Here is a 14,514-nt window from a genome sequence, read left to right on the forward strand (position 1 = left end):
CAGAGAAGAACAGAGGCTGTAGTGTTTTTGAATCTACACCTAAAAACTATGCAGGAAAAAGTGGAGTGGGCCAGTCAGTTAGGATCTGTGTTCGGTGAGTTGATGTCCTGAAACAGCAGAAGAGAGAAAATGGAGCGGTAGGCAAGGCCGGCTGGTAAAATCGTGGGTAGGAACACGAGCAGTCATGCTTTTTTTGTCCGTGTATTTGTGATAACTCCAGCTCTTATCACGTCGCTCACGCCGACACAGTCAGAAGGGAGTGTTGTTTTGAAGGAGCCTCTTCTCTCTCACTGTCTGCCTCTGTACTCAGAAACATAAAGTGAAAGTGGAGTCAGAACAAGAGACAGAGCATAAACACTTATCATCCTAATGAAGAGGCTGATGTAATGTCTTGTTTGGAAACAGCAGATGTGTGTGATGTGTCTTTTTTTGAAGAGCTATAATTATAACACGAAGGGGACTCTGCGAGCTCAGACCGCTGCCAAAGCCAATAGTCCAGTCCTCTGTGATATGCAAATCTCCAGACTCGAACAGTGATGTCTGGATGTATTTCCAAATCTGTGAAATTGATGCTCGCTGCTTCTTCATGTCAGCTATGCATTTCATTTCTACAGTTCTAAATATTTCACATTCTGAAAATGAATTTGTGAAAAGCAGATAATGTACAGTACATACTCCATGTGACTAAATAAATCACCAGGATTTAAATATCATGAACATGTAAGCTTATTTTAAAAAATGTCTTAAAGGCTTTATATGATTTTTCACACTTAAATGTAGAAATCAAGTATATCCTCTGAAAATAACTCTGTGAGTCATGACTGTCTACAATGGGTGTAACACCCGAGTCCCACTGTCTGTGATGTTTTCAGAGTTTTCAGAGTCCTATCTTCACTTTGTTTACATCGCCGGGACGACCGGCTGACTCCTCCCCTCGTGTATAAAAGTTGTTTAATTGAGGGACTAGAGAAAAGAAGAATAACATACTGTACTCACTGCTTAACTGTGTTTCTAGATCACGCTCATTTCAGGTAAATTTACATGCAGTGTGAAGATACCAGCATAATAAAGATCGCTAGCATTAGCATGCTAACACAACAATGCAGCGCGAGTTGTTTTGGTTTCATGTTGGTGCTCAAGGGCGACATCTGCTGGATCAAAAAAATCGCATATAAAGACTTTAACAACAAATGCTTTCAAAAGAAGACACTTCCATTTTTTTTTTCAGCTTACTATTTTACAATTTTTGGAATATTATTGCTTGATTTTGTGTTGGATCTGAGATCAATGACTGTTTTCTTGAGCGGGCTCCAGATCTCCTCCAAGATTCTTTGTTCTTGGTTTACATTTGGTCCAATAGCTTATTAATTAACAGCTTGTTTGTTTGCCCAATGAAACACCCGTCCAAATTAAACCACTAAAATACATTTTTCATTCATCCTGCTGAAAACAAATGGCATGAAAACACAATATGTGTGTAAGTACAGAATGATACATTTCATTCAGAAAGATCCCAAATATATCTGATATTTCCTTCCTTTTATAAACAACATATATATGAAATCTACCTGCCAGCCTTACTGCCTGCAGTGCCATTATAACTGTAAACCAATCGAAATATTGGATTCTTTTTAAGAAGAAAGTGATTGTAAATGCAAGGCAGTGAAAAAACAGAAAGGTTAAAAGATACAAGTGTCTTCACTGACAGCTCGTACTGGATGACTCAAGCCTGGGATGTCTGTGTTGAGGGGAAGTACTTATATAACACACCACCCTGATTTGATAGATATTTAAACTGGTGGTGCAGAAACTAGATATAAAACAAGAACTATGGTGTTGTGTTTAAGTGGAAGTTTGACAACAATCAATAGGTCAATCTAATTAAATGAAGTCGTACAGCATCTCACTTTGTATAATTCATACATTACTGACGGAATGACTTTAAAAGCATCGATTGGGGATTCTAAATGATTTGCCGTTGTTAAATATAATATATGTTTGCGCTGGTCCTAACGTTCCTCTATCATAACATACACAGCCAGGACTGTTTAATTAAGGCAGAAATCTAAATCATGATTATTTGGGTCAGTGTTCAGATCATAATTTAACACGATCGCTCCATCATCTTTTGCTCAGTGAGAGCTGAACAAGCTGTGAGCGATTCTGCATTCACATCCATTCAGGCAGACGGTAGACGGCGAACCAGAGCTCATGTAAGAGTGAGGAAGCAGGATGGCAAAATTAGGTGGCGCCACCAGAGAATACCAGGAACCATAAGGATATCTGGCATTGCTTTAGAAGAGTATTTTAACTTTTTGGCGAGATAAATAACAATAATGAAGTTGGGTAGCTCCCTCAGACGAGCAGAACAAGACAGGCGAGCAGCTGATCTTTTTGCCAATTCTGCTAATTAGCTGTGGACTCTGTGCTTGTTTTATTCATGTGCCGGCCAGAAGGTGTTTTTTTTCGTCAGCCTGAATCTGTGTGAATGGAGGGGGGGGGGAGGGCACACCATCGTGGAGAAATAGGTGTGGATGTATTTTGGTGGACAAAAGAAGATGATAATTGCGAAATAAAATGAAGCAAAATTCTCATTGTATTGTGTGTTTTTGCTTTCATAATTAATGGAAAGCCAAAGTTGAAACGTTAAAAAAAAAAGAATAAACGTGATTACTTGCAAAGCCCCTTTGCAGCAGTATGTGGAAAGCCCTCACATTAATTCCACCAAACGTAACCCTGTTCTGTGGTTATTTCCTGAATCCTCAAAGACTATTTTTAAATATCTGGTATGATTACAAGAGAGTCTAACTCGCCACCACTATGTTCCCCAGTCCTAACATAAATGGTAGCAAGTAGTTATCTGGATAGGAAAGACATTGCAACCTTGAGAGTGATAAAATAAATATGTTGTCTTTCATTCTAAGGGTTGGGTTTGAAATAATAAAAAAGTCCTTCATGTTCCGTTTCTATCTTAAAAATCATACGTGAGTATTTTGCTTTAATGAACTAAATCTCCCCCTTTTGATTGATTGCATTTTTTACTTCTTTGGTGCTGAAAAACTTCAAGTCACTATGCTCAATCTTCTTAGAAAATACACAATTTTATTCTTTTTTTAAAATTTTTCCATAAAGCCAGCAATCTGAAAGTGCAGCTGTCTGAGTGCGGTCAGGGCTTCTACACCAGCCAAAGCTTTTAGACGGTCATTAAATCATCAGTAAAGTGCAGGCAGACACAAAAAGAAACCATCAGATGAGCAGCGACTTTCAGTTTTACAGTATAGGTCTGTGCTATCACAAACTGAAGAGAAGCCACAAACCATCAGCAGGTTATCTGGCTTTGCATACAGTACATGTACAAGTACGTATCTGCCTCGTCGTATGTGCCTCATGTAAGGTGTAACTATCCATGACAAGTTGTTGAGGATTTGTTTAAAATTTCAGTTTGAAAGTGCTCTCGTGCAACTTGTCATATTCAGTTTTCCCGCCTCGTTCAATGGCCGTGTTAAAACTGGTTGTGTTTACGTCACAGAGCTTTTTCTGGAGGGTTAGATGCACATTTATATACATTTTCCCTTTTTTATAGGTTGGAGAACTAATGGCTCATTAAATTCTTTGGACAATTATTAAAAAATACATTTCACAATCGTAATATAGTTAGTTGACATGAAAAATTCACTTTCAAATAAAAGGGAACCATAATGCAAGCAGCACAAACAAAAAACAATAAAAATATTTTTTTTTAAATATATTTTTTGGCCAATTTTGCCTTTATTGGATAGGACAGCTGAAGAGAGAGACAGAAGTGGAGTAGAGAGTTGAGGGATGACATGCAGCAAAGGGCAGAGGTATGATTCGAACCCACGGCCGCTGTCATGATGACTATCGCCTCCTGCATGCGTCCTAACCGCTAGGCTTTTGGTACCTCATGAAAACCAGGTTTAATTTGAAAAAAAAAAATCATAATCAGCGTATGACTTCATTTTTTACTGCAACCAAATATTGAATCAGCTCCCCATCTGAGATAATCAGCCCCAACATTGCTGTGTTTAGGACTCTGCTCCACCCTTTTGTGTCACTGCCATCTCCCAAGAAACCCATTTTTCTCCTCCTTGCTTCTTGGTTTGGGTTATTAACTCTAGATTTTGAAGGCGTATAAAGTGCCCTTTTCTGTGTGCTCCTTTTGTGAACGGCTGCACAGGCACTTTGTCACAACTGCTTCTCAAGCAGTAAGCCAGGGGAGCTATGTAGCCAGTGCTGTTAGACGGGAGAGCAGCTAATATCCCTCACTCCCCACTGGTTTGAGCTGAGAATGAATGACCTCTCTCCCCAAATAGATGACATCACCACTCTGTGATTGGGATGCCCAAAGCGCAACACTGCAGGAGAGCTACAATCGATCAACACCGTTCTCTAGAGGTTGCCTCGGGACTGTAGTTAAAAAATGCTTTGCTTGGTAAGATTGAGGAAGCTTATCAATTAGTTAGCTTATCAAGTTTCTGTGTGGAATTCTGTTTCTCTAATCATAATGATTATTGGGAGCTAAATGCTTAAGCTTTGCTCTAATGATTTTATTGTTAATTGTCCCTGTTGGCTTGTCCTATTCATTTATATCAATTGGTGCAGACTAGGGAAGCAACAATAGAGCCAGCCCACGGTTCAATACGTACCTTGGTTTTTTTGGTCACAGTTTTCGGTTCGGTTCGGTTCTGACGGTGTTCCGGTATCCCATTCTTTGGAGTTTTGGGCAAATTCTTACAGGAACAGCAAGCGGTTAATGAAAAGGGGCAATTCTTAAATTCCATAACTATTTCTTTATTTTACTTTAAAGCAAACTCACTTTTTCATTTATACACTTTTCCTGGTGAATGGTTTATAGTCTCAGTGAAAAGAAGGTAGTTGTTTAAGTAGTGCCATGTTGACCCGCTGTACAAATGGGAAGACATTTCAGTATTTTTAAATATAGATATTTATTGGAGCCGGATCGATTAATCGGCCAGCTGATAATATCAGACGATGTGAGCATATCAAGTACCGTAAAATCCTGGTAAGTAAATATAACTTTTGGAGTTCTCTTTTGATTGAAAGACTCGTCCTGTATCAAAGTTGCATCATTATATTATGCTAGCAGTTCCCTCTCAGGCGGTGGGTTTTCCTTATCCCAGCATATGGACTTACAGGCACATACAAAGAGAAGCCAATTCAATGAGAAATAGAATGTAGGGAAGCTGGTTGTACGCAAAAACGCAATACCGCAAGTGTGTATTGAACTGTGGATCCCGCACCGAATGGTTCAATATTAAATTGAGAATTGTTGGATTCCGAGTGCAGACTCAGTATAATAAAATGTCCTTTTTTAAGGCAATACAATACAACAACAAAACCCCTATAATGAAATTGATCAGTCTACATTAGACTTCCTTTTGTTTTGAAAATGAAACAACTTTTTTACTGTAGTCATTTTCTGTTTTTGACTTAAGGACTATTTGAATTCTCTGACTTCACACTGAACACAACTCAGATCTCTCTCTGCATTGGTTATGTAAAAAATGTTAAGTAAGCCATTTTGTAACTCCAATAGGCGAGCTGGTAAAACCCTTGCCAAGCCCAGTGTGTGTACAAAAGGGAGCCTCCTGAAGGAGTCAACACTGGAGGAGGAGTCATTTCATGTCACAAGTTTCTCACTAACATGAGGACAATGACTGAACAGAGGGTGGAAAGACGAACTGTCAACAGACCTTTACACTCACGAGTCATGACATATTGTTGTTATATCATTTGTTTCAAGTGAAAAAATGTACAGTCCTTGGAATTATACTTGGAGCCTAAAACTCTGAGGAGTTCTCATGTGTGACTTTTATTGTGAAGGAGACGTTACCCAACTTGTGTTTGTTAAATGTGTTGGTTAGGCATACCAGTAGTGGGTGTACTTTGATATTTGTTTCTTCTTAAGGAACTGAATTACTAATGAGCATTTCAGTTACACAACTAGGGTTGTCATGATGCAGGTCAGTTAATATTAAACCATATTTATATCTACTTTGATGAGAGAGAAACACAAATAGAAGTCCTAGGCATCCACTGCTGAGTAATAATTTATGGCTTTTAATAACATAATATTGCGAGCTGACTCCTGCACGAATAATGTCTTAATTGCACAAATACAATGGCAACGTATTGGAACTGAAGTCGGGCAATGTATTTGTGCAATTGAGACAGTGTCACTCCTTGGCTCTCTGTTTGTAACCGACAAAAACGCATTATGAGACGCTAAAAGGACTTCAGAATCTCAGTAGTTGCTGAGAAGTTGAACAGACCCGACTGCTCTCTTTCTCTTTCTCTTGCAGCAGCTCTGGGTTGAAAATATGTCTCAAGAAACAGAAATTGAATAATTATTTTGAATCACCTGCTTTGAAAAGTTTCAAAGTATTGTACATGATGACAACCTTGGTTATAAGCATAAACGATGGAACACACTGCTGGTCCATGATACATAATGTTTGACGTGTTATAAATAAGGCTGTGATGACATGACACAGGTCAAAACCAATATGCAGCAATATGTCCCCTTTTTCAAAGCTTTGGTTCAGACCAAGTGGCTGCTACCATCAACAAATACTGGAAAACTTTGTCCAATACTGACCAGCTCCACACGAAAGGTCACATTAAAACATTATTTACGCTCCTCTAGTTGACAGTCACTGCTTGTTTTCTCAGTATTGGTAGATTTTTTTAAGTGAAACAAGGCGTTCAAAGATGCAGTGGAGTTGTTGTTTTCCATTGCTTTGACTACAGGGAGACATAAGAAAAGAAGAATGCATTAATTTGAGACCTTAAGTTAATGCTGATAGCCCTAGTGTATATACACAAAGTTTAACATTAACACTCACTCAAAGAATGAACTTTGTTTATAAATAGCGTTGTGGTTTACAAATGATAATCGATGCTCCCAACTGACAATCTCTCTCTTTGCTTTCTGCGCAGTCTGAGAGTCTAGATGGAGCCCTCTTCGTGCCGGACATCAAGCTGCACAGCAACCCTTCTGCATTCAATGTCTACTGCAACGTGCGGCACTGTGTGCTGGACTGGCAGCAGAGAGAGGCCTCTCTGGCACTCGCCTCCAGGAGCTCGGTGCAGAGTGGAGACTCGGACAGCGAGGAGGAGGAAGAGTACCGCGAGCCAGCCGTGAAGCTGCCAAAGGTTGGTGTTCGCTGTGCTTCTGTGGCTGTAGCAGAGCTTGATATCGAGGCGAGAGCCTGCCTGTGCCCTCTAACATGAGGATACAAGGATCCTTTATCATCCTGGGCTGGTGTATAGGACTCATCCTTTTTTTTTGTTGTTGTTGTGATAATTGGTGTCACTTTACTAGAGGTTTGAAACCCCCACACAGGATTACAGCCTCTGCTTTAATTCCCTTACTCCCTCTTCTCTGTGAGCCTGCTGCTTTAGCTTTCCTACTCCATAACAGCTTTGATTAAAAATGAACCTTTTTATTGCACCTGGAGACAAAATATAATAGTATGCAATGCACGCTCTTATTTGCGTTGTGAACACTTACCTGTGACAATAAGTTTCCCCTATTCAAAAGGAAGGTGTTCCTTAAATGCATGATTAAATAAGACTGGAGAGCCATTTGCAACAGACAGATACAACACAGAAGCATATAAGAGTCAATTTTCAAAAGGATTATTGTGGTTTCTATGACATAATAGCAGAATTAAGGGATAAAGATATGTCTGTTTGCTGTCTTTCCAAAAAGGCTGCTCCCTTACAGTTCCATGATAATTTGAAGTGAAGCAGCAGAGGCACCTAAAAATGAGCTGAGCATGAATTGTACAATGTAGTTAAGGATTAGGCTCCAGAGATATCTTTAGAATACATGAATTATGCCCTACTTTTCTCTCATACAGTCTGGGTTGCCTTTTTTAAAAGGCTCATGACAACGGCACAACCCCTGTCACAGTATGACATCACTGAGAGTTATTGAACAGTGATGTGTGTTTGAGGCTTACATGTGTGTTTAGAGAACTGCATGTTGATTTAAGCTTGTGTTTTATGATAGTGGACAGTGGTTGGTTTGTGCCCACCCCCATGTGCGGAGGCTTTAGTCCTCCATGGAGGCCCAAGTTTGAATCTGACCTGTGGCTCTTTTTCCCGCCTGTCATTTACCCACTCTCTCTCTCCCTGGTTTCTAACTCTATCCATTGTCCTGTCTCTCTAATAAAGGCATAAAAAGCCCCCAAAAGAACCTTTAAAAAAAGAGGCATATAGATTCAAAATCTGAATCCTATTCATGGAAAAAAGTTTTACACAGAAGAGATTTCTAAATTTCTGTGGTATGATGCATTGCAAGAAAAGATTGAAAGATAAAGTTAGTCGAAAGAACTAATGAAAATGTTAAGAAATGTATAAAAAAAATACAATCTGTCTTACATATACAGTAGTGTAAAATATAGCAAAAGACTCTTTTCAAAATGTAATGACGGAGTTGAACAGATTTAAAGGATTTTTCCGTTTATAAACTAGTGAATGGGACAAAGTGAAAAGAACACATCCATTTCTCAATGTTTTGTTGTTTCAGTATACAATCATCACGGTTAAGTGGAAAGATTATCAGTGTCTTTCTTTTTAAGACCATTTACATAAACGTTTGATGTAATATTTTAGGCATGTTTAGGACTTGTAACAGTTTGTTTCGAGCCGAGCATCATTAGAGAATGTGTCTGTTTTTGTGTTTATTTTAACATATATGTTATAATATTCACATTGGTTGTTATGTCTATAATAATAATCTAATACGCATAAATATCGAGAATATCTACTTAATATCTATTGATCCAATTCAAATAATGTTTAGTACTTAACTGTGCATGTCTTATTTTCTTCTCTATCTGCTTTTGTGTTATCCATTGTTCGTCTGCTCTGGTGTACATTTGTTTTGAAACTCTGATGCGTAGCTGAGAAAGGAAGGACCATTGGGGCATAATTTGATTCGCTTACAAGCTTCTAAAAAGATAGAAAACACGTCTTCTTTTCTAGGCCAAACTCCTTTGCCTGCCTCCCTTCTCCACTCAAGTGGGTCTGTGATTAGACTCAATGTTAGTGGTGGATGTTGAAGTCAGCAGTAGTGTCTCTACACACTGTGGGCTAAATGTAGGTTTTATAACTGTAGAGAGACGAGGCCATGTTGTTAAATCCACCGTCCACCTTCACCTTCAGTTTATCAATTCTGTGCCTCAATGTCAGTACGTTCCCACTTAAATTGCTGATAGAAGTGGCAACCGCCAGCCTGTGTGGCATGATGTTCATGAGCTCATTGACGTGTGCTTCTTTCTCTGTGTGTGCAGATCATTGGCATTGGCCTTTGTGGGGTATTTGAGCTGATTAAAGAGACCCGGTTCTCTCACCCTTCACTGTGCCTGCGGAGCCTGCAGGCCTTGTTGGACATGCTGCAGGGACAACAGCCTGAGGGCTTCCAGACTGAGCCCCCTGATGTGCTAGGTAAGGCTCTGCATGCACTTACACCATAGAAGATGATAATGTGCAGGTGTGTAATCTATTACAATCAAGTGAGGTTGACTTTAAATCTCTAATGCATTTTATTTGTTCACTGACAACTTTCATTTGCTCATCCAGCTTCCCTGAAATACTCATGCACAAGCACACACACAAACACACAGACACTGTTATTCCCCTCTCTTACCACAGTAGATGTCTCTCTCTCTCTCTCTCTCTCTCTCTATGATCACCTGCAGAGCACACAGGCGTTACTTAACTTGCAGCACGTACTCAACTGATAGAAAGGGAGTGCAGTTCGTCAACTAGAATATTGATCGTAGATGGAGATCGTATATGGATAGTAAAAAAGTTCAGCCTGGTTTCTTAGGTGGTGGTAAATGTACCTGGGCTGCTTGTGTGGGAAACCCTGCTTTAACAGCTCAAGAATCTATATGTTGATTGCTGTTCCTAATGATCTTGTCAATGCTGTAGTTAATTGCTAAGATGTCTTGTACTTTTGGTTTCTATGACACAACAATCCCATCTTTCTATGTTCACATATATCTAACCCGTCATCCACTTGTGTGCCTCCTCAGAGTCTCTATTCCAGTTGTTGTTGGAGACCACGGTTCGGAGCACGGGGCCCAACGACCCGACAGGACAGGCCATCACCGCTCTGTCCTGCGCCTGCCTCTTCAGTCTGGTGGTGGCCTGGGGAGACACCGGCAAAATCCTGCAGGCGGTCTCTGCCATCCTCACCAACAACGGCAGCCATGCCTGCCAGACGATACAGGTAATTAACTCATTGTGAGCAATTACACTGAAAACTGTCCAGTAAAACACCCAATTGCAATGTCCTTTTTTTTTTTTTTTTTGCTGCATCTGGCGTTTAAAATACAAGTTAGTCATTCCTAAATGTTCTTGGCACTGGTATTATTTTGTTACACTTTGCTTTCCTGGCGCAAGTAACTATTGATAATCAGATACGAGCACATTCTTTCAACATTTTTTTTTTTTTAAAGGCCTCTCTCTTTGAAATTAAATTCCAGGTGATCATGATAGTTCTCTTTGTTAAAGCACAAGTTGGAATGACATAATATTTACACACACATTTATGTTTTTAATTAAGTTTTCCATCCAAAAAAGACATTGGTACCCCTTACCCAAAATTATTAATCCTTAAAATGAGAAAAAATGAGCGCTGAAGTTCTTTTTTTTAAACATAACATGATCTATGGATCCTCCAAACATTTCCCTTCAGCAGGGAGACTCAGGGCGGTGTCTGGGCAACACAAATTAAATTTTTTTAAATGTCAAGCCTCTCTGATTCTCCTGTTTGATTGGGTTACCTTGTCTGCATTTTATACACTAATTAGCTGGCGATCTGTTTGCTTCAATATCTATCTTGTCCTCTCTCCCTGTCTCTTTCTCTTTATTTCTTGTCATTGCTTCTGCTCATTATTAAACCCCTCTTTAAAAAAACTTCCCCTTTACCTGCATACTGAAAAAAACCCACTGAACTGTAGTGGTACTGCAGTGAGACGTTATGACCTCACACATGTATCCCCCACAGAGATAGGACTGTGTGTTTTTCTTTTTCCTGATATTGTAGACATTGACTGAACTGTGAGTCACCGCTGAAGCAGGCAGGCTGGCGGGAAGCGTGGGCTTACGCGATGTGCGAGCCTGTGTGTGTGTAGTTTTGTGAGTGTGTGAACTGACATCAGCTGTGTGTGTGTGTTGTACCATACCATGGAAATTATTTGAAAATGTGTGCAGGGACTAACTTTTTTTTGGGGTGGGGGGGGGGGGGGAACCCCAGTGTGTGAAAATGCATTCATGCAGAATATGAAGAGGGGAAATGATCAGTTATAGTAACTGCAGGGTCAGGTACTAAAATGAGAATGTGACTCAGTAAGCAGCAGTGATGCTCACAGCTCATCTCCCACCTGGTACATTGTATACTTCACAAAATACGCCAAAATGTGTTGCATAAGAGTTTTGCAATCCTGCTGTCTTCACCCAGCATCCTTGTTCTTTCCTTAAATCTCACCAGGTGCCAACCATCCTGAATGCACTCCAGAGGAGCGTGCAGGCCGTCCTGGTTGGAAAGATTCAAATCCAGGACTGGTTTGGGAATGGCATCAAACGCGCAGCCCTGATGAACAAGTGGGTCCTGAAAGAAGTGTCCATTGATGATGATGAGCGCTGTCTTCTGCAGACCGATGGTTCCTTCCTGTATCTGCTCTGCAAGGACGGACTCTACAAAGTGGGCTCGGGATACAGCGGCACTGTCAGGGTGTGTAGCGCTCAAAGCTTCATGTGGTCATTGTCAAGTGATAAGCACATGTTGAAGTTTGTTGATTTAAAATTTCTCAGACATGTTATCAGAATATGAGGAGTTTTTAACTGGTAATTTTAGTACTGGTGCCTACACATGGACAAAAATAGTTAACCAGACCATAATCTTGAAGAATGGGTTTATTATACAGAAATTCTCAAAGCTTGTCACAGGATTTGATTCCGACTAAGGTATTTAAAGGTCACATATTCCCCTCCTTTTCAACCAGTTGAAATAAGCCTCAGAGCTCCCCAAAAAGTTTTTTGTTTTAAATCCACTCTGATCCTGTATTTGATCATGCCTATAAACCCCTCGATTTCAGCCCTGCTCAGAACAGGCTGTTTCTGTGTCTGTAGCTTTAAATGTAAATGAGCTGTGTCTGACCACGCCCCCCTCTCTGGAAGGGGGTGTGGCTCTGGCTTTCTTGCACCGTACGCTATTGTTAATGGTGTAAAAGCAGACTCAGAGAGCAGAACAAACACCTAGCAGTGGGAGTGTCATCCACCTGGGGGAGGGGTTACTCCCCTTTGTGATGTCATGAGGGGAAAATCTCCAAACGGCCTGTTTGAGTACACATTTTCTGAAAAGTGGAGCAGGCAAAAGATGGAGAGGATGGACTTTTCTCATAATTAAGGGGGTTTGTAAACAGACTAGTGACACATACAGCATTAGATTTAGGAAAACATGGTAAAGTGGATATTGCATAATATGTGACTTTTAATGACACTGAGACATGTTCCTGTATTTTCATACTTCGGTATGAAATTGATTTAACCCTGAATTGGTGCACAAAATAGAGTTGAACCATAAAGGCACCATTTACAGTGTATTTTCATGTTAGCAGTAGAGAGCTTTACTAGTATTTATGCTTTGCTTTGAAGATTTTAATAACTTTTATATTTGTTACCTAGAGTGTAGAATTGTCAACAGTAATTGTAAGTGTTTGTGGTTGGTAGCACATATCTTATGATTGCTTTACAGGGCCACGTGTACAACTCCACGTCTCGCATCAGGAACAGAAAGGAGAAGAGGTCATGGCTGGGCTTCGCTCAGGTATGTCGCACAGCCTTCAGAAAGATGTTCAAATTCATTCGCTTGTTTAACGTCAGTATAATCTTAATCAATGTCAACTGCATTTCTGAGTGTAAGTTTTATAAATTGTATATCATCAGCAGTGTTTGTGGGTTTCAGGGGTTTTTGTTGTATCGGGACACATGCAACCACACAATGTCGGCCCTCAAGATCAACCCGGAGACTCTGGAGCACGAGGGGACTGTCACCATGCCAGGTGAATAAAAAACAACCTCACGGGAGTTAAAACATTTTAATCCCACGTAATAAAATAGTTATGGTTATTCACTGTCACTTTGCTGCTTTTTGCAGGTCAACATGCAGACGGACAGAACATCATCTTCACTGACGGAGAGTACATCAACCAGATCGCAGCCTGCAAAGATGTGAGTTTACTGTTTCTGCTGCATGATAAAAAAACATGTAGAATCTATCTTTGGCTCTTCAAAATAATACAATTGATAATGGGGATTAGACTGTCCAGATTACTAATGCTTAAACGGGATTTGAAAACACTAAAATCCGCAAAACGCAAAAAAAAAAAGGACTTGTCAGAGAGAATATGGTGACATGAGACACACTGTACATGAGGCTCCAGCGTGACAGTGTGGCTGTCTGCTAATCAGAAGATGTGTTTTGATCCTCTGCTCTTCCAATTTGCATGTTGAAATGTGTTTTATTTTATTGTTTTTATTCTCTATTTTGCACGAATGTGCCCCTTTAACGCCCCTTTTTTTTGGTATGCTTTGTTCCCCACATGACAAACAAATCTCTTCTAATTTAAATTGAGGGTACTTGTCCCTCTTGTGATGCCCTTGTGAATTATCTGTCACTGCTGTTTTAGGCCCCAGCCTCACTCTGACAGGCCCTCAGCTGATCACCAGCTGTGACACAGAGGGGGGGGGGGGGTCCTGCTGTGTCTGAGTTTATATGTGGGAGTGCGTAATGCGTGTGTGTATGTGCGTGTGTGTATGTATGGGCGTGGCAGTGAGGGCAGTGGCACCAGATGTGTGTATTCTCCAGAGAGCTTAATCTCTGAAGCAGCTATCTGCATAAGCACTCTGTAATGTGAGTGGTGGAGGGGGGGGTGAAATCTATATATCTGCCAGTGCGGCTAGCTTTCGTTCTTAGCAGTTTCAAGGCTAATCAAGGGGGTGGGACACTGCGTCGGGGGAGTTCTCAGAATCTGCATGCATCATAATGAAGCTTTGGGAAAATGCAAACAAACCCAAAATATCACTAAATGATTGAGAGAAGTAAACACGAGAGACATAATGAAGGGTTTCAGGAGCAGGAAGTAGAGGATGAGGGTTATGTAGGTAAATCATTGGTGGTCAAGGAGATAGTCGAAGGAAGAGTTAAGCTTGTCCTCTCTGCAGGACTCAAAGCTCAACAGATGAGTCCGTCTTCATTTCCACTCAGCAGAAACCAAACTCATCCCCGCGCTACCTTTCATCCATCGCCGCACGCCTCCTAATTGTGTCCTCATTGTGGTCCGCTCTTTTCTCCGTTCCTCTCTTGTATATTACCAATTTCAGCCACATCCCCTGCAGTCCGACTAACCCACATTTCTGCCTGCACAGCTTTTGAGTCAAAGTGTGTGACCT

At 40.5% G+C, this 14,514-nt stretch overlaps 1 protein-coding gene across 5 annotated transcripts in view; it reads left to right on the forward strand.

Moving 5' to 3' along the window:
• mycbp2 (MYC binding protein 2) overlaps positions 1–14,514 on the forward strand; it is a 71,933-nt gene that overhangs the window by 5,470 nt on the left and 51,949 nt on the right. For all 5 annotated transcript variants that reach the window (XM_065962116.1, XM_065962114.1, XM_065962115.1 and 2 more), the window contains exons 3-9: positions 6,982–7,197; positions 9,345–9,498; positions 10,092–10,288; positions 11,552–11,794; positions 12,818–12,889; positions 13,028–13,124; positions 13,220–13,293. In XM_065962116.1, the coding sequence (XP_065818188.1) occupies positions 6,982–7,197; positions 9,345–9,498; positions 10,092–10,288; positions 11,552–11,794; positions 12,818–12,889; positions 13,028–13,124; positions 13,220–13,293 (1,053 nt within the window). The remainder of the gene's footprint in view (positions 1–6,981; positions 7,198–9,344; positions 9,499–10,091; positions 10,289–11,551; positions 11,795–12,817; positions 12,890–13,027; positions 13,125–13,219; positions 13,294–14,514) is intronic.

This window comes from Labrus bergylta, chromosome 13 (genome assembly GCF_963930695.1).
Source record: "Labrus bergylta chromosome 13, fLabBer1.1, whole genome shotgun sequence".
NCBI classification, from domain to species: domain Eukaryota; kingdom Metazoa; phylum Chordata; class Actinopteri; order Labriformes; family Labridae; genus Labrus; species Labrus bergylta.